The 18,002-nt window shown below is 53.9% G+C and overlaps 1 protein-coding gene across 9 annotated transcripts in view; it reads left to right on the top strand.

Moving 5' to 3' along the window:
- SZT2 (SZT2 subunit of KICSTOR complex) overlaps positions 1 to 18,002 on the top strand; it is a 56,295-nt gene that overhangs the window by 26,225 nt on the left and 12,068 nt on the right. For 5 of the 9 annotated variants that reach the window (XM_065071654.1, XM_065071651.1, XM_065071652.1 and 2 more), the window contains 35 exons: positions 62 to 174; positions 645 to 903; positions 2,295 to 2,460; positions 2,543 to 2,635; positions 2,791 to 2,872; positions 3,011 to 3,292; positions 3,657 to 3,795; positions 4,016 to 4,132; positions 4,246 to 4,309; positions 4,690 to 4,875; positions 4,946 to 5,284; positions 5,422 to 5,611; positions 5,753 to 5,827; positions 6,037 to 6,175; positions 6,404 to 6,524; positions 6,770 to 6,899; positions 7,015 to 7,167; positions 7,281 to 7,383; positions 7,761 to 7,878; positions 8,105 to 8,216; positions 8,675 to 8,793; positions 9,188 to 9,352; positions 9,923 to 10,007; positions 12,529 to 12,717; positions 12,837 to 13,034; positions 13,385 to 13,554; positions 13,735 to 13,901; positions 14,351 to 14,448; positions 14,973 to 15,105; positions 15,216 to 15,343; positions 15,639 to 15,769; positions 16,276 to 16,458; positions 16,904 to 17,174; positions 17,394 to 17,473; positions 17,820 to 17,945. In XM_065071654.1, the coding sequence (XP_064927726.1) occupies positions 62 to 174; positions 645 to 903; positions 2,295 to 2,460; positions 2,543 to 2,635; positions 2,791 to 2,872; positions 3,011 to 3,292; positions 3,657 to 3,795; positions 4,016 to 4,132; positions 4,246 to 4,309; positions 4,690 to 4,875; positions 4,946 to 5,284; positions 5,422 to 5,611; positions 5,753 to 5,827; positions 6,037 to 6,175; positions 6,404 to 6,524; positions 6,770 to 6,899; positions 7,015 to 7,167; positions 7,281 to 7,383; positions 7,761 to 7,878; positions 8,105 to 8,216; positions 8,675 to 8,793; positions 9,188 to 9,352; positions 9,923 to 10,007; positions 12,529 to 12,717; positions 12,837 to 13,034; positions 13,385 to 13,554; positions 13,735 to 13,901; positions 14,351 to 14,448; positions 14,973 to 15,105; positions 15,216 to 15,343; positions 15,639 to 15,769; positions 16,276 to 16,458; positions 16,904 to 17,174; positions 17,394 to 17,473; positions 17,820 to 17,945 (5,224 nt within the window). Of the gene's footprint in view, positions 1 to 61; positions 175 to 644; positions 904 to 2,294; positions 2,461 to 2,542; positions 2,636 to 2,790; positions 2,873 to 3,010; positions 3,293 to 3,656; positions 3,796 to 4,015; positions 4,133 to 4,245; positions 4,310 to 4,689; positions 4,876 to 4,945; positions 5,285 to 5,421; positions 5,612 to 5,752; positions 5,828 to 6,036; positions 6,176 to 6,403; positions 6,525 to 6,769; positions 6,900 to 7,014; positions 7,168 to 7,280; positions 7,384 to 7,760; positions 7,879 to 8,104; positions 8,217 to 8,674; positions 8,794 to 9,187; positions 9,353 to 9,922; positions 10,008 to 12,528; positions 12,718 to 12,836; positions 13,035 to 13,384; positions 13,555 to 13,734; positions 13,902 to 14,350; positions 14,449 to 14,972; positions 15,106 to 15,215; positions 15,344 to 15,638; positions 15,770 to 16,275; positions 16,459 to 16,903; positions 17,175 to 17,393; positions 17,493 to 17,819; positions 17,946 to 18,002 lie in introns of all 9 variants that reach the window. The other 4 variants (XM_065071653.1, XM_065071650.1, XM_065071657.1 and 1 more) reach the window with 2 other exon arrangements.

Genomic DNA, 18,002 nt, shown 5'->3' with positions numbered 1-18,002 from the left:
AGATGTGTATGGTCTAAAACGTGCTTCAATGGCGCTGAAGGCTGCGGTTCCTCTTTTCCAGGTCCCAGTCTCTGGAACGTCCTCCCACTGCTGCTTGGCTAGACCACAAGCATAAGGAGCTGGTGGGTTACTGCACGCTGCTGCAGGAGCATTCCCACCAGTGCTATGTGAAAGGTGAGGAGTGATGTGATGGGAGCTGGGACGGGGTTGTGGTTGGGGCTGGACCCTGGATCTTCTTTTAAGAAAGCAATGTCACATTTTACATGTGATCTTACACTGAGCAAAGGGAGGAGCTGTGGGACTGATCTCCCACCAGGAGGGATTTAAAGATGTCTCTGCATGTTCCCTATGGGCCTTGCATATCCTGTTCCTGGACCTGCGCAGTGCTGTGGAGCGGGTGTCCCTTCTTTGACTTTTTCCTCCCACTTTCAGGGTGGCAGATCCCTAGGCCACTCTGGCATGACACAAGCCTGGGCTAACCTGTAGCATGAGGCGTCCTAGTGGCTGAGTCTGTTTTCCCAGCATCTGTGCTGACTGCAGCTGCTGTGTTGGAACGTGCTGAAAAGCTGTATGTGGCTATCACCTGAGTCCCATGGCCTCGCGTCTTTGCGGTGGGGTGTTCAAGCACTGTGTTTGATCTGTAGGGCTGTTCAAGAGCCTTCAGCAGTCACACAGCATCAGCTCCCAGGACCTACTTACAGCCATGGACTACTGTGAGGAGCTACTCCAAGAGATCGATATCACCAACTTCCTGCTGACGGTGTGCAGCCATGTCCGCTCGTTCCGAGAGAGCCACCAACATTTCCATACGCACTCCAAGACAGCCAGCTTCCAAGTGGGCAGCATGGAGCAAGAAGAGGAGCAGAGCTCTAGGGAACGCGGTGTCTTGGTCTCTGAATCAAGGTAGGGGCTCACCTCGACCTTGCTTCTGTTCTTAGCATTGGGTCAGGACAGATCTTTATTCAAGCATCTTCTGCCTGCTGGAAGGAATGTTGTAGGGCAGGGTCTAACAGAATCAGAGATATTTCCAGTGGGATACCCACTTGGTATGTTGCCCACCAGGACCTTCTCTTTCTTATAATCTCTGGTGACATCCATCCTTTCACTTTCTTTTGTAGTCTTAGCTTATTGCTGTCCCATCTGGCCTTAGCTGGAGGGCAGTTTGTCTGCAGCTCTCAGACTTGTTTCTGGAGAAATTATGCATCTCCTTCTGCTTGACTCATTTGAGTTTGATGTTGACTCTGGTGAAAATGACAGGTTTGTTATCTTTTTCTAATGAATAAATTGACATTTTTAAAAACTTAATCTCTGGAAAAAATTCACGAGAGAAATATCAAGGCAGAATTGGAATGGGCTTAATGCAAAACTTCTGTTGTTTCTTAGGGTATTTCTGAGGTTTGTGTTGCCTCTGGAAACTTTAGGAGGGGAAAAGGTGTTGTGCTGTGCCTCAGTGTCTGTATAGGAAGCACCCTTTTTAGGTCCTCTGTCGTCTGTTTGCACTTGACTGTTTTCAGTTTCTTTATGTGATTTCACTAGCATTTGTTGGGGATCCCAGATCCTAGTTCTTATACTGTAAGTCATTGAGATGAGGCTGTGGTTTTGAACAACACTCAGTGTTTGGACTTCAAGTTGTGTTTTTCCAGAGAAAAACTGTGAGAAATTTTTTGTTTATAAGATATTATGAATCACCTATCTCAGTGCACATTGTGTAAACATTACTGAAGGACATACAGCTTGTGACACATTGCATCCAGATCTGCCATCTGTATTGCTAATTCAGTTACCCGGGGAGTACTTTTGATCAACTAACATCCCAATCCCCAGATTGCTTTTTCTGAGCTTTAGGAACTGATTCTGTCACGGAGCTGAGTGAGCACGGGCCTGAGCTTCATGCTCTGGTCTGTGCTGCCAAGACATGGGGTGTGCTGGGATGGTGGCGTTTGCTGGGAGGTGCCCTGGACTGGGTGCTCAGATTGTGCCAGGCTTGTCCCTGTACTCAGCCACGTGTCCCTCTTTCTGAGGGAGGTTTTGTAATGTGGTGTAAAGTACTTGGCCACAGAATCAGCGTGGTTAAACTGCCTCTGGCCTGGCTTCAGACAGCCGGAGTGTTTATCAGGGTTAGTGGGTGGCAGGAGAGTTTCTGGGGCTGTGGGGGTGGGGACTGTGTAAGTCACGTTGTGTTTACACAGATGAGGTTTGGGGAGCTGTGAGGTGGGGTGCTTGCAGAGTAGATAATACATATAACTACTCTCCCTTCTCGATTTGCTTGTCTGACCTGTCCACAATCCTGTCAGTGCGGAAATGGAGGACTACAGCGAGCAGGACTCCCGTAACATCACTAGCCCCACAGAGGAGCCAAAGAGCAGTATGGGCACCAGCTGCTGTTCAGAGTTTCCCCTCTCACTGCTGGAAATTGGACAGCCCTGCCAAGCACACCCTGACTTGCATAAAATTATCCAGGTGAGGAATGTGGGAGCTTGGCTTGGGTCCTGCAGGAGGGTAGAATTGAACATCTGTTCCATATTTGGGATTTCTCTTTTAGGAAAAATTCCTGGAAATCGGAAGTTTACATTTCAAGCCAGTGCCATCAAATCCTCACTATTTCTTCTATTGCCCACCATCAGCTAAGAAAGAGGTAGGCATGGTGCTGCCCTGGCAGTCACCTGGTCTTTGTGGAGGGAAGCAGCTTTGCTAGGTGTCAGGTCTGGATTTGGGGCTGGCAGACACATGGATAGACTGAGCCCCTGAGGTGCTTGGTTCTAGTATCTGCCCTTCTTCTCTCCATCTCAGGAAGAGGCATCTCGGGATCAGGCAGACAGGAAAGGCAGTGAGGACATGGAGGGATCAGAGGCAGAGCTGGCAGCTGAAGAAGGTAATGTTTGCTTGCTTTGTCCTGGACAAGAACATGTCTGTAGTCTTACTGTGGTGATGCCTTTCAGAGCGTGACTGTGTCTGGTGGGGTCTCTGGAGATGTGGGCCTGGTTTGCTAACAGGGAACCTTTGTCAACAGGAACTGTGTCTGGGTGCTGCATTGCCACAGAGAGCGACCCAGAGCTGGAGGTGGAGTATCGTGAGAAGCTGGAGCACGAGTTCCCTGATACAGATTCCCTCTCGGACTCCAACACGGTGAACCAGGATGATGACTCCTTCAGTGTGCTGGGAGGGGACTCGCTCAATGAACAGGAGTTTTTGGAGCAGGAGATGCCGCCACTCTTTGTACACCTCACCTGCTCAGTGAAGCTGCGTAGCCAGCACAGCTCCATGCCTGTGCAGTCCTTGCCAACTTGTCTAGGTAAGAGCAAGCCTTGCTGTGAGGTTAAAGGGGAGTAGGGCCTCTGTCAGGTCCCTGCTGAGTGAGGAGCCACTGGAACAAACTTGCTGTGTCCTAAACAGCAGTCCTTCTGGACCAACCCACCCTGTACGGAGCCCCCAGGGTCTCCCAGCATCGGACAAGGGCTTTTTCACTAGGTCTTCCACTTACTGTGGAATTGGTTGTGGAAGGTCGAAAGCATTGTGGAAGATGGTGGCCTTCTTGAGCCTCTCCAGTTGTGTGGGACAGCCACCTCTTGCAGTCTCTCTACTCGCCACCAGGCTGCGTATGTGTCTAAGCAGAGCTGTTAGTTGCTTGATTCCCTTTGTCTGTGATCTCTCCTTAGGGGAAGTTCTGGGCTGCCTGGAAAGCTGCCAGGGCCTGAACACTATTGACTTGGGAGACCTCTGTGTGACCCTGGACATCTTTGTGCTGACATTGCCCCTGGAGATAGAAGTTGTGAATGCAGACATTCTCCACAACAGGTAGGTGGAAACAGGCCCAGTCACTCACCCATGCTCTGCCTGCCCTTCCCAGCCTCCTTCTCCTTCTCACAGAGCCTCCTACAGCCCTAAGAAAACTAAGATTTTTTTCCAAGATGGGCTCTACCTTCTCTGGAGATCCCTTTTCCCTCTCTAGAGCTTGTCTCTGTTTATCCTCACTGACTCAAAAGCAGAGCTCAGCCTCCTCTCTTTCCTGTGGCAGATGCACCTCAGAGAGCAGTGTGACCTTCACACGCTCTCCGGGGCAGCCGTCCTCTTTCCGCTCAGATGAGGATATCATGCACAACTTGGAACGGCTCCCATCCACTGGAGATGAGAGGTAAGGTACTGCAGATGTAACAAGCTCCTCGTGGGCTCCTTTGCTGCCTAAGAGCTGCACTGTGGTGGCTGCATGAATGAGAATGTCTAGTTGGTTCTTCTCGTCTCTCCTAGGCACCCTGCACTTTCCAACCTCCCTGGAGTGCACAGGCAGGCTATTGAAGCCACCATGAATGAGGTAAGCCAGCCTTAGCCACTTGCTTCTGGCTGGAGCAATGTGGCCACAGTGTACCAATGCTGTTCCACACTTCCTAGCCTGCTCCCACCTGCAACCTCTGTCAACTGAAGTGACTTTCAGGCCTTGCTGGTATCACACAGGCTGTTGTCCTTATGTTCCCTAAAAGTGTGGGATTACCCTGTCAAAATTCTTACTGCGGATGAGGTGGGACAGACAGACCTCTTTTCCGAAGACCTTTTCTTAGCTACTTTCAGAAGGAGATGAGGGGATGTAGGTGATGCAAGGGGCTGCTCTCATCCTGGTGGGACTTGGATCAGAATTGGGGCAGCCATGCAAATGCTGGTCACTTAGGTCTTGCTCTGTGTCCTTGGTCTGCTCAGATTCGTTGGCTCCTGGATGATGAGATTGTGTCTGCACTGCGCCACTCACAGGTCATCAGCACCTCCATCCTGCACCGGGTGGCCACCCACATCTATAACTCCAAGGGTCGGCCCAGCTGCCACAGCGAAGTGGTGCTGCTCCAGTTTGTCTTTGGACCTGAACACTCTCTTGAGAAGTTCAAGGAGGTAAGGAGAAAACCCCAAGACAGTGTTATACACTAAGCTAGAGGGATGCTTATTCTTGCCTGTGTTGCAGGAGTTCAGAAGAATGGCTCTGCCAGGCTACATGCTCAATGCAGAAGGCAGTGACTACCACTACATCTCCATCAGCCGCCTGCACTCCAGGCAGGAAGCTCCAAACCCTTCAGGGACACCCTGCTTGCAGCAGCCAGCTGGAGGGGCCACCAGGACAGCCCTGGGCCAGGCAGGCCAGGAGGGGAGCAGTGAAGCAGAGGCAGAGGGCTCCGAGCTGCACCATGCAAGCTGTGTCCTCCCAGAGGAAGCCCAGGGTCTCTGGGGGTGGCCGGAGAGTGAGACACGCATTGTACCAGACACAGGAAACCCTGCACATGGAGGCAGCCATGCACAGGATGAGGTGAGAGACACGGAGTTGGTCTGTTGGTGGGAAGGTGTGGGACACTCTGGTAACAGAAGGTAGGATGCAGGAGTATGATTGGACACTTTTCAGCACCCATTTTTCTGGTAATCTTTGCAACCTTGGCTTGTGTGCAGGTCCCAGGAGAAGTGCTGAGCCTTGAGCAGAGCAGAGCCCATGGCCGTGACTCCCTGGAGGAGACAGCTCTAGAGACAACCATACAGTCACTGCCATCCTCATCCTCTGAAAAAGGCAACAGTGAGAAATCACCACTGGTGACACCATCTGCAGCGAGCTTGGCTGACTCCGTGACACAGGGCAGGGAAGGTAGGAGCTGTGGTTGTGGGCAAGGTGTACCTAAGCCTCGTGAAGGGAAGGGCCCCGTTTTGGCTGTAGCTGCCTGGTTGTCCTGTGGTGCAATGTTTCTCCAGCAGATTTCTCATAATCAAACCCCTCTTCTCTTTGCAGGCTCCAGCAAGCAGCGTCCCAGCCGCGTGCAGAGCCTCGTGTCGAGCCAGGGCAGCATGGACTCCGACCACCTGGGTGAGTCTGCCGGGGCAGGAGTGACTGACAGTGTACAGGCAGATGCGGGCAGTGATGTGATAGTGTGGGGGCATGGGGAACTGTGTGCCTGCGCTGGCGTGACCCCTGAGGACAGGGCTTGTGAGTGGCCCTGATCTCTGAGAGCTGCTGTGCCCAGGAGGAGGCTGACTGGCCCAGCAGCCTGGGACTGAGGTGAGGATACGTTGCAGGTTATGATGGGGGAAGCAGTGACTCAGAGTACGAGGAGGCCCTGATAAGCGACCATGAACCCAGGTGTCCCCTCATGCCGGATTTCTGGCTCATCATAAAAATCCAGCAGGATAGAGTGGAGGTCTACTATCACACACGGTAAGGAGCATTCCGCTGTCTGGCCATGGCTTCTCTGTACCAGAATCTTATTGCTACTCCCTCATCTCCGACAGGGATCTCCTTCCTGCCCCATGTCGGTGCAGGACTAGACTGGTGCTCCCTAAGGGGAAAGCAGCCACCTGTCTTCATTGTGTTCCTGCTCCCAGCACAAAGGGACAGGCACCGTTCAGGTGCTCTGCTGACCCCTCTCTCCCCTTCCCTGTAAAGCAGCCTGAGTGTGGAGAAGACAGCATCAGCAGAGACAGAAGAGGAGCAGCCAGGGGAATGCCAGAGTCTCAACCAGGTGGTGGTGAAGAAGATCAGTGAAATCTGCAGGGTTGTCAATCAGGTAACATATCTACAGAGGGCAGGAGTAGAGCTGCAAGTCATGAGATGACTTAGAGGAGACAGGACCTCTGGAGGTTGCCTGATCTCAGCCCAGCTCAGGGAAGGGCCTGGGGACCCAGTTCAGCTGGTGGAGTCTCAGCTTGGGGGTCAAAGGAAAAGGGACTCAGTCCAGCCCTAAGCCCTTCTCTATGCTGTCTTCTGTGGGCTATGCAAGCAACAGAACCAATCTTTTCTTATCCTTTGCAGCGCTTGCTGCTGCAGGACCTGCACGACAGCCATATATGCAACTCATTACTGGTGGCAGAAAGTGAGGAGGACATCTGGAAGAGTGAAACACCGTATACTTCTTACAGGCAGCGTGTCATGCCCACAGATGGTATGAATGTGCCCTTGGCCATGCCTCAGTGGCAGTGCGACTGCCTGCCCATGGGTGACTAAAAAGATGGTGACTTCCATGCTATGGCCCCAGCTATGTCCTGTGTTCTTTGTAGATTACTCTGTAGAGGAGAGCTATCAGCCCCGGGACTACCTGGCTGCCACCATGCAGTTCATGCCAGGGCACTTTGCTTGTGACGTTGTGTGGAGCACACTCATCCATGTGCATTCACGCCTCAAGATGGGCCCCAACATGGGAGTCTCACGAGGTGCGTACAGCCCAGGTTCTCCTTCATTTTGCGTATCAAGAGTCTGGCTTCTGGCTGGACTGGCACATCAGAGGAGGGGGTGTGGGATAGCTAACGTCCCACCTTGCCCACAGCTATACAGGCACTTCGCTCTGTGCTCAACGCCTTCTCTGTGGTGAACAGGAAGAATATGTTTGTCTACCAGGAACGTGCCACTAAATCTGTTTTCTACCTCCGGTAAGAAGCCAGCATGACTTGTTGGCCTGACCCTGCCCCGCTACATGCGTTAGACCAGACTGAGAGCTCCTTCGGGGAGAAAGTGTCTGCCTAGCCTCAGGGACCCTGCTATGACCCGAGCAGTGAATATCTGATTTCTAATGAATCAAAGTCACATCAAGCCAGGCCCTTCCTGCCCTCCCTGTGCTTTACATGGAAGGGAAAGGGATAGGTTTTTTTGTGGGAGCCGGAGAGCAATTTTTCCACAAGCTCCATATCATAAGGACTAATCCCCAGAAAGTGCACAGGGGAGAGCAAGGAATACATGGATCTTCTGTGGAGGTATGATGCTGTCATCCTTGAGAATGGAAGCTGACATGTCTGTCTCTTGTGTTTAGACTGACGGAAACCACCTACAGTGGGAAGGTGTGGGAAGCAGAGAATGTTGTTAACCCAGCATCCCGCTCACTGGCACTGACACGCAGCCAGGAGCCCATTTACACTGAGGATCTAACAGTGAGTGTGCTGCTCTCTGGATGTTGGTTCTCTTGGTCACGGGAGTGGAGAGAACTCAGTAGTTCCAGCAACCTGTATTTTGTGTAGGATAAAACTCATGTCATAGATGTGTGAAGTGGGGCAGCAGTAGGTGGGTTCTGTCTGACTTTGCTGGCAGCCCGAGATGATGATGGATCTAGAATTCACATGGGAGCTGTTTCCAGGTGGCTGTTTTTTGCTTCGCCAGGGTTCTCGTTCCTCTCTGGATGCAGCCTCGTGCCGTAGCGTGGACTCTGCCCGCCCTGTGGGACAGGTAGACAGACACATCCAGCTGATGGTCCACGGTGTTGCCCCAGCAGGTAAGTGTTACGGCACCTGGCACCAATGGACTATGCTGATGCAAAGCAGCGGAGCAGAGCTCCAGTCCCTGCCCTCTTTGCTTGAAGAGCAGGGAAGGTGTCTCCCTCCTGAGCAAGCTGCTTTTCCTTAACCCAGAGCTGCTGTCTGTTCTGTCTGGATGGGAATGTGAGGAAAGTATCCATGGCCCACAATGAAACCTCCTGCAGACTGGGTGGCTTATGCCAGCTTTCACCATGCAGGAGTGCGTCTGTCTTTGACTGCTGTACCAGCAATCTTTTGTGATCATGAATGGGTAGAAAAAGATGACTGAAGAAATTGATGGTGGGGAAAGACGTGTTCCCTGTGGGAAGTGACTGTGAGGGTGGTACATCCTGAACAGGCAGGAAGGGGTGGGTGGCTGTGGTCATTCTTACTGGATGAGGTGAAAAGGCTGCTTGTACATCTGCTTACTTGTCAGGGCCTGAGATCACAGATGAGCTGGTGAAAGTGCTGCGCAGACGCCTGGATGAGGCCACCCTGGATATCATCACTGTGATGCTGGTGCGGAACTGCAAGCTGACCCCAGCAGATGTGGAGGTACCTCGCTCGTATCGACTCTGCTCATCCCAAGGCCTATAACACTTACCTACTCTTTGACCTGTCTCAGCTTCTCCTGCCGTGGGGCAAGGAAGGCCAGGTCCATTTGCTGCATCCCATTCCCTGCTCTAGGCTAGCGTTCAACAAGGTACCTGCTGTGTGGGTGCCTGGGTAGGTGGGAGATCCCCTTTGCAGGGGTTTGCAGCATGGCAGAGCCTCCCTGTGAATACCACTGGAACATCAGCCCACATCTGTCTCAGGGTGCTGCCTATAGACCTGGGTTCTGCCCACCATGCTCTCCCTTTGCGTAGCCAGCTGGCATAATTTGGACCAGTATCAGAGCCCCAGGGCATCCTGCTCATCTCAGATGAGTTTTAAAGCTTTCTCTCTGCAGTTTATCCAGCCCCCTGGGACGCCACCCACAGAGGTCCTGCAGTTCGCGCTGCCACCCTCTGCCCTGCCCTGGCTGCACGCGGTGGCCTACTATCTGCGCCAGAACCTGCTCATCTTCCTGCACACCCCAAAGTACACGGACAGCAACGTGGAGCACCACTTCAAGGTGAGGAGGGCTGCAAGCTGGGACAGCAGTCTACCCAGCTTCTAGCTACTGCTGGTGGCATTTATGGGGGCAGCTCAGTCATTCTGTTGCCAGCTCTTCCATGTAGTGTTAAGGAGGAACTGCCACTGAATTCTGAAGCCTGGAGGAGTTTCACAGGACTATAAGCAGTTCCTCTTTGGCCTGGTATAAACTTTGACACGCTTTGCTTTGATTCAAGTGGTCACTTGCTATGCGAAAAGCAGCAGCCACAAAGAAGTCCTCCTTGCATGGCTGCTTCAGATATAAGGACTGAAACATCAGGATTAATAGAAGTTTGGGAGCAGCCACCCACTTGCTCAGCATGGCCATAGCAGGGACAGAAGGGGAGGCCAGATGTGTGGTGCCATATAACTTGCATAGAGCTGCAGAAGGGTCCTCCTGCCCAACAGTGGCCAGGGCTGTGCTGGCAAGTGTTTTAAGTAGGTCTGGATTGCTTGTTACAGGCATGGGGATGAGCTCTGCACACACATGGGCCTCTGCTTCCAGTTAAGGCAAGTTCTCTAGTCTCTACTGCTGTTCTTTTCTCTTTAGCACTACTTCAACCACAGCGGGAGCGTGCCTGACCAGGATCTCTATCTGTACAACAAGCCGGGTGGCCAAGGCACAGGTGGCAAAGGTACCGTGCTCAACTCATTTCTGAAAGAGGGTATGAGGTGTGTGTTGAAGAGCTGTTTCCCGTGTTGGAGAGCTCTGAGTGACTGAGAAGGGGCAGTGCCGGGGCAGCACATTCCTCCAGTGGCTGGGAGAGGTGGGCAGGGTGTGTGTTTGCAGGACTGCATGCCCTTGCATGTGTGGTGGAACAAGACAAGGCCTCCCAGAGAGCAACTTGCCCAGCTTGGCCTGTTGCTGTGGGAAGCAGCTCTAGGTTGCAGGAGCTGTGGGGCAAGACACAGTGAGACCTTGGTGAGTGTGGGGCACAGAGGCTCAGTGGGGCTGGAGCAGGGACAGTTGTTGCGGGAGCCTTGCCACAAGGGTGTAGCTGAATGCTGCGTGTAACTGAGTACAGGCTGCAGGGGCAATACCGTTGCTCTTTTATCTGGAGTGCTGGAGGAGGAATTAGATAGATCTCATCCTGCAGCAGGCTGTCATGTCATGTTTTGTCCAGGCCATGTGGTCTGTCATCTGGCTATCGTGAGTCTTCTGCCCCTCATGCACCGTCTGAATGTTCTTCTGTTGTGTAGGTACCATGTCGGATCTTGTGCAGCACCTCTTTCCACTCTCCCGCTTCCAAGGTAGCACCTGTGGCTCCAAATATTACTCCAATTGCCTTTCTCATGCAGCTCTCTGGCCCCTCTGGTCCCTGCTGTCCTTGTTTTCCTTGTGTTGTGGCTTCAGCTCTGACTCCTCTGTGTGTTTGTGTATGTGTGTCCTTTTAGCTGAGCCTCCTCTTTCCGTTGGCTGGATAAATGAGCAAACAGAACCTGCTGCTCTGAGGTGGCAGCTCTGCAGTCCCTGGCTGTTGAGGGTCTGTGTGCTGCCCTGTGAGCTTGCAAGCAGTGAACTCCAAAAATCCTTCACCTTTTTTCCCCACAGGTCCAAACAGGCATCTCCTTCCTGAGGAAAACAGGTCATGATGTTTCAGCCGTGGTTTCATGCTCCAGGGTTTAGCATCATCACTCTCCCAGTGTCTGTGTCCTAGGATATGGATATGATAGAGACATCTGCCAGAAAGGGAGAGGCTGAAGGGGCTCAGTGTGGGAGTTTATCTGGAAGAAGAGGGGAATAACAACATCCCAGTCTGAAATTACCTGTATGAACATCCACTGTCATTCTGGTGGGCCCAGGGCTGACTGTCAAGCCAGGCAGATGAGGAGTTTGTGCCCTTTACTGTTTAAAGAGTGAGAGTCTGCTTGGGAGAGCTCGTACTGACTGTCATGTGGGGCAGATTTGCTGTTCTGGGTGAAGTCCTGGTCCCCTCTACTTTTGATATTTAGCAAATCACAAACTTACCATGTTTGCTGGATGGTGGATTGTTCCTGTGCTTATCTGAGGAAGAAGCATGCCAGAGTCTGCTGCAGAGCATCTCTAGGATAGAGCAGCTCCTGTACTTTTCTTCAAGCGAAGGGATGCTCATAGGTGTAGAGTTTCCTTTCCTCAGTGTGAGCGCAAGGGAGCTATGCTCTGACTTGAATGCCCACCTCTCTCCTTTGGGAACAGCTCTCTCCCTACCAGTGCCCTCTCCCTTCCATCTGGCATGTCTCAGAGGAAAGGTTGCTGCAGAGATTATGCTTCGTTAGGAATGATGGAGAGATCAGGTGGTTGTGCTGCTGATCAGACCTGGGCACAGACTGCTGAGGCTGGATTTGTCTCAGTGCAAGGAGGGCACCTGTGGTGCTGTGGATCCATCAGGTGCAGCTTGGTTGCTCTGTGGCAGTGGAGTCTGGTGTCATCCCATCCTTGCTGGGATGGAGAAGGACATAATGTGGGCTCAGCAATGCAGTGGGTGGAGGTCATTTGCATCTGGGCATGTCACCCTTGGGTAGTGTTGTGGCAGCTTTACCATCTGGTCACCGGAGTGCTGGTTTAGCTGGTCAAGGCACTTTGAAAGGAAGTGGGAGCATCACAGGACTCTCAAGTCCTGCTGGTTGGAATGCATAGGGAAGGCACCTGATCTTGTGCGTGTGTATTGTGAGGAGGGGACTGCGAGTCTAATCTGCAAAAAGGTGTCACGTATACAGGTTTACTCAGGTCCTTCATAGCATAGAGAGGGCTGCTGGAGAGCATCTGGACTCTGTCTCTTAAGAGGACAGGGATGGTGAGCCCCATCCTGGATTTCTCTGTAATAAAGGCCTTTCTGGGGCCAATGGAGATACTTTCCGCCTGCATATGAGGCTGGAGAACCCAGGAAGCTCGTGCAGGGCAAGGTGAAAGCTGCTGTGATGCTGCAGGAGAGAGATTCTTGGAGCACTGAGGACACCCTGTGCTAAACACCATGCTTCTTACCCTGGCTCCCCACAGGCACAGCTGGCCTCTGCTCCCTGGGCTGCATCCCCTTCTGTGGGCCCTGCCTGCAACGTGGCACTGTGCCACCCAAGCAGTGCCATGACTGTCCCAGTGCAGGGTGGCAGGTTGTAGGCTTGGATTGTAGATGTGCACCCAGTACTGGGCTGACGGAGACTCTTGGACTCTCCCCGCAGGAATTGCTTGCATTGCATTGACGTTTGTGGATGAGCACGGCAGCCCCACCTCGCTGCCCCACGGGGAGAAGCCCGACCCTCTGAAGCTGCCTTCGTCCTCACCCATCATGGGCCTGCTGCAGGACACTGACTTCGAGAGCCTCACTGCGGTCAGCAGGCACCAGCCAGAGCCTGGCACCCCTCATTCAGGTAGGGAGCAAAACGCCACGAGCTGCCAATACCCTGTTGCCTCCACATCCCGTGGGGCACCTCGGCAGGCTGGTGAACGTGGGGGTACAGAGCTGTGCAGGACTGCCCTTTCCCCACAGAGCCCTGCGTGCTGGTGCGTCTGGATATCTGGGAGAAAGGCAACATTAGCCTGCTGCAGCTGTCGGAGAAGCTGCGTGGGGCCCTGCGCCATGCTCTCTGCGACGCAGTCATGGAGTTCCTTGTCCTGCCAGCCCCGCTCTGCGTGGAGACCACCTGCCCCTTGGGTGCCATGGATCTGGAGGAGCTGAGCTCTGCAGGTGAGAGCCCAGCTGGTGCAGCCACCTTGAGCCCCCAGACACCCTCGGTCCTTCGCCTGGCCTGTGGGAGCTTGGCTGTGTGGGGGGAACTGGGACTGGGGGGGCTAGGAGGGAAGAAGGTGCTCTCCCCTCTGCAAGCAGTACTCTGGGATGTCTCAGGAAAGATGCATTATAGAAGTTTGAGTTGGAAGAGATGCTTAAAGGTCTGTCTGCTCCCTGAGAATGAATCTACTTTGCTGGGTGTTGCTGAGAGCTCTCTCCCTTCTGGCCAGCCACAGTGGGGTACACGGAGATACCATCAGTGTTGCAGGGGGGAGCTCTGGAGAGTCTGATTCGCTCTGTCTCCACAGGAGGCCTAAGGAGGACCATGTCGGAGACCAAGGGCCTGGCCATGGCCACTGGTGGAGGTGGCAGGAGCTGTCCTCCACCCTTGCACTACACCTCTGCCCCTTCCTCCAGTTCTGGAGAGCCAGTGACACCCACAAGCAAGCTGGGACGCCGCAGTTTCTGGGACATGCTGGTAATGTTGCTGAGGGACCAGTGGGGAGCAAGGCCTGTAAGTTCTCATGATGTATCAGGCCAGGAGGAATGGAGAGGAGGGATCTGGCTGGGGTCAGGAGGCTGGTAGCGGGGTCTTTGAGATGAGAGCTCTAGCTGGGTTGTGCATGTGCACAGCATTAACTTACCCCCTTCTCTGTAGAGCAAGGCAGAGTCCTCAGAGCTGGGCAGCCCCAAGACTACTGACGACATCGTGCTGGAGAGGCCAGAGGAGGCTCGCACGAGGCGGCGGCACAAGACTGAGAGCGTCAAGCAGCATCCAAGCCAGGATCGGGCCACAGCAACAGCTGAACTGGAACAGGCACAGAGGCAAGCACAGCCGGCAGGCCGGGCCACTGGGGTGTTGTTTCTCCCTGTCTGCTGTAGAGTGTTCTGCAGCCCAACATCCTGCTGGCTCTGTCTGCATCTTAACCCACTGGACCACATCCCCTTTCCTTGCAGTTTTTCCCTGACACAGACAGTTAGGGGAGCTGTTTTCCACACACAAAGCCTCTGTCCTTATTGCTGGAGTGCTGCTGGGAGCACTGCTGGTTCTCCCTGCCAGAGATCCCTTCCCTGCGGTGTGGGGCCCCACGCAGCACCTGACACCCCTGTGGCTACTGACCCAGAGGGACCAAGCTCAACAGCTGTGACAACCCAAAACAGGGGCTCCCCGGGCTCTCCTTTGAAGCTGGGTGGGGAGAGACTGTTGCACCTTTGTACCTTCATCGCTGTTGATTTTGATCTGGTATAACTGTGCTTCCCTTTCCTCTTCCCAGGCGCCGAGCCTGTCAGTTGGAAGAAGGGGATGTAGGTACCATGCACCCACTCTTCAGCCAAACCTGCCAGCAGTGGATGGCATTCATGAACCACCTGGGTATGTACCTCAGGTCCCTGATCTTCCAGATGGTCTGGGGATGGGCCTTTCTCCCTGGAGCTCCGAGGACAAGTGCCTACATGGCACCAAGCCATCAGTCTTCATCCCTTGTTAATCTCCACCTAGTTACACAACCTGTCTATCCCTTTCTGGATACCTCTCACTTCAGTGTTTGCACATCCTCTCACACCTGCTGGCAAGGTAGAGCTGTCCTCTTCCTTCTCCTCTGATGAGGAGTAAGCTGGGGACCAAGGAGTAAGCAGAGGAAAAAGTGCCATACTCAGAGCTTGCAGGGAGTTTGGTTCAGGTCCAGAGGGTATTTCAGCCTTTGTCTTCTCCTCTTTCCATCCAAGGTCCTTATTCTCCAGCTCTGCCTGTCTCAGTCCCTGACAAGGCACGAACTTGGCCTGCTCTAGGCAGCAGGCCTGCAGTGGGGCTCCCTTAGCCTTGTCTGCTGCCCAGGTGGGGTGAACTTGGCTCTGGGGCAGCTTGACGCCTTGTCCTATAGTACTTCTTCCATGCAGGGTGCCCATCAGTGCAGCAGTGCTCGTTGGAGATTGTGTCCCGTTTCCTCCTGTCCTCCATCCTCGTGGAAGTGGTGAGCCTGGTCACTGCCCTGGCAAACGATACCACTGTCAAGGTGTTTGAGCAGATCTGGTGAGTTATGTGGTTCATAGGTGTCTGGCACCAGCAAATGCCCATCAGCTGTGCCAGCCTCTACTTCCATGGCTCTACTTGTCAGCCACCTTGGCTGCTCTTCTTTGCAGCTGCCATGGGAGCTCTGCCTTCCTGCCCTACAAGCCTGGCCAGAGCGCCAGCCCTCGCCCCGCTGCTGTCAGACACTTCATCCTGCTGGGACGCAACTTCCAGCAGTGGCGTTGCAGCACAGAACAGGGTGAGTACCCGGCCAGGTGCCACAGGACTGTGTGCTTGGGGGTCCTTGGGGTGGGAGATGTACAAGCAGGGCTCCCATCTTTGCTGGGACAGGCTGCTTGTGCCCAGAGGTGTGCAGTGGGTTGTCTGTTTCCCGCTTCTGACACCTTATTGTCAGATTTGCTTATAACTACTTATTTCAAGACAAGCTGAGCAGTACTGTGACGCAGTACCCTGTCGTACTGCCTTAATGGTGGGTGCAGGATGTAAGAGCAGGATGAGCTGGTACTGAGGGTCACAACTCTGGCTTCTTCCAGCTCACAAAGGGCTCCAGCGCTTTGAGGCCATGGAATTCAGCTCGGCAGAGAGAGGCTCTGATCCCAGCCTTGTTGGACGAGATCTGGCACCCCGGCAAAGGTTCCTCTTCATGGAGATCATTGATAAAAAGGTAGCAGTAGTGCCTGGAGATCATTGATAAAAAGGTAGCAGTAGTGCCTGTGTGATGTTGTCTCATGAAAGCCAGGCTGTCTCCAGTTGGCCCAGGGCTAGAAGGAGGAGAGGAAGAATGTCCCTGCAGGCAGGAGCCCTCTGAAGCAGCCGTGCAGGACATCTCTGTTTATGCCACAAGCAGAGCTGGGGGTTCCCTGCAGCACTGTGGGGAGTGCTGGAGGGCAGTAGCCTTTGCTGTCTCTGACTTCAGCTGCCCCACTGGACTATAATTGCCCTTTCGCTCCCCACAGCAAGGCCCCCCTCAGTGCTGCCAGTGCAAGTACCACCACTGCTGTGGCTGTTATCGGGGCTGTGGATGAGCTGTTGCCCCTGTCCCTGTCCCAGCCTTGTCATCTGAAACTGGCTGCAGAAAGTGCCGCCCAGAGCACCTGGGGCAGCCTGTGTCACCATGCAGGCCCTCTCTGAGCAGGTCCTTCAGCCTTCCTCGCTGTCCTCTCTCTCCAGCTGACACTCTACACCTACAACTGGTCTCCAGACCTGGGGGCCAACCTGAACTGCTCGCTGACTCGCCTGCTGCAGTGGCAGAACGCCCGGTCCCACATCGTGCACTGCCTGATCAGCCAGAAGCTGGGACTCTTCCACCACCACTGCTTCATGGACACACCATGGCATGAGGACAGCAAGCAGGTAGGGTACCCTGCCACGCAGGGCAGTCCTTTTGCCCTCAGGAGAGGCCTTGGCAGCTTGAGGCTCTGAGGAAGGTTGCAGATGCTTCTGTGCTTGTGTGTGCCAGTTGGCAAGGTGTCTCCAGGTGCTCATGTGTCCAACTGTGGCCGTGTCCAGCCAGGCACTTGCTGCCTGCTCTTGGAGGCATCCAGAAGTGGGAAGGTTCTGCTATTGGCAGCACTTATCTGTGACTAGATTATTTTGGATGGAGGAAGCTGTGGAATGAGCTTCCCACTGCACATTAGGGCCATGCTGGGCCAAGGCCTGCTCTCCTCAGGACTGGTGAGGGAAAAGGTAGATAAAAAGACATCTGCAGATGACCAAAATTGGCTTTACTCTGTTCTTGTGGGTCCTTGCTCCAAGGCTGGCAGTAAGGAGTCTTTCTTGGGTGTGTCTGTTTGCTTAGGAGCCAAATCCTTTCCTGAACTCCACTTTGGAGGTGGATGCGCTGATCCGGAGCCCCTGCCCCCCACCTAGCAAGGAGCAAGGCCGGCTGAGCAGCTCTGCCCGCAGCCTGCCGCCTCTGCACTTCCATCCCGATGTGGTGCCCTTTGACGAAGCTCTGCGGGATGTTACCACCATCAAGCGCATACCCCACGGGCCTGAGTTGGGACCCTTTGACCCTGTGTCTTGGCATGGGGCCCAGTTCCTGGAAATCAAGAGCATGGAGAGAAAAGGTAAAGCAAGGGGCCTGGTGTCACGAGAGCCTGCCTAACTCGTCTTGCTTCTGGAAAAGGAGCTCAGAACGAGCAGAACAAAAGTTCTGGTGGAGGAAACAGTTCTGAGTTCCTCCTGCCCCGGTGCTGTGAGGGGATAGCTGATGGCTGGTGTGGGAGTGGAGTGGCAATACTTGGGGCTGTGGCTTGATACTCCTGTGGCTGTTCTCTTTCCTCCAGAACTGGAGAAGCAGATGAAGATTGAGAATCTCTTTGTTACCTGGCAGCAGAGATCAGCGCAGTCCAACATGCCCATCAGTGTGAGTGCAGCCTGGGCAGGTGGGCAGCAGTCTGGGCTTTTGTACAGCACACTGGAAACACCAGCTTCACCAGGGCAGAGAGAAGCACTGGAGCTCAGAGGGTGCATGGCAGGGATGGTGTTTGGCAGTGAAGCAGTGCTCTCTGCTTGAACTTCTGAGGTTGCTGGGCTCTAGCATCAGACTTGGGAATGCACCCTTGCTGCCCAGCACTGGAAAGTCTGTACACTCTGAGGGTTCCCTCTAGAGTTTGATCCTTACTTGAGCAGCAGGGCAGTGTTGCAGACAGCTTGTTCCCAGGCTTGATGAGGGACATGTGCTGTAACCATGTCCCTCTTGTGCTGTGCAGCTGGCAGACCTGGAGACCCTGAAGCAGTCCTCGCGCCTGGTTCACTACTGTGCTACCCCCTTGCTCTTTGACCCAGCCTTCCGGCAACAGATCCAGACTGACCAGCAGGGCAAGGTGGAGGGGAAGGTGAGTGTCAGCCAGTGCCAGCAGGGTTGGGCCTTATGCACTGAGGCAAAGGCTGGC

The sequence above is a fragment of the Columba livia genome, chromosome 8, assembly GCF_036013475.1.
Source record: "Columba livia isolate bColLiv1 breed racing homer chromosome 8, bColLiv1.pat.W.v2, whole genome shotgun sequence".
Lineage (NCBI taxonomy): Eukaryota > Metazoa > Chordata > Aves > Columbiformes > Columbidae > Columba > Columba livia.
The sequence above is the reverse complement of the archived record's forward strand: the minus strand, read 5'-3'. Positions and strand labels throughout refer to the sequence as shown.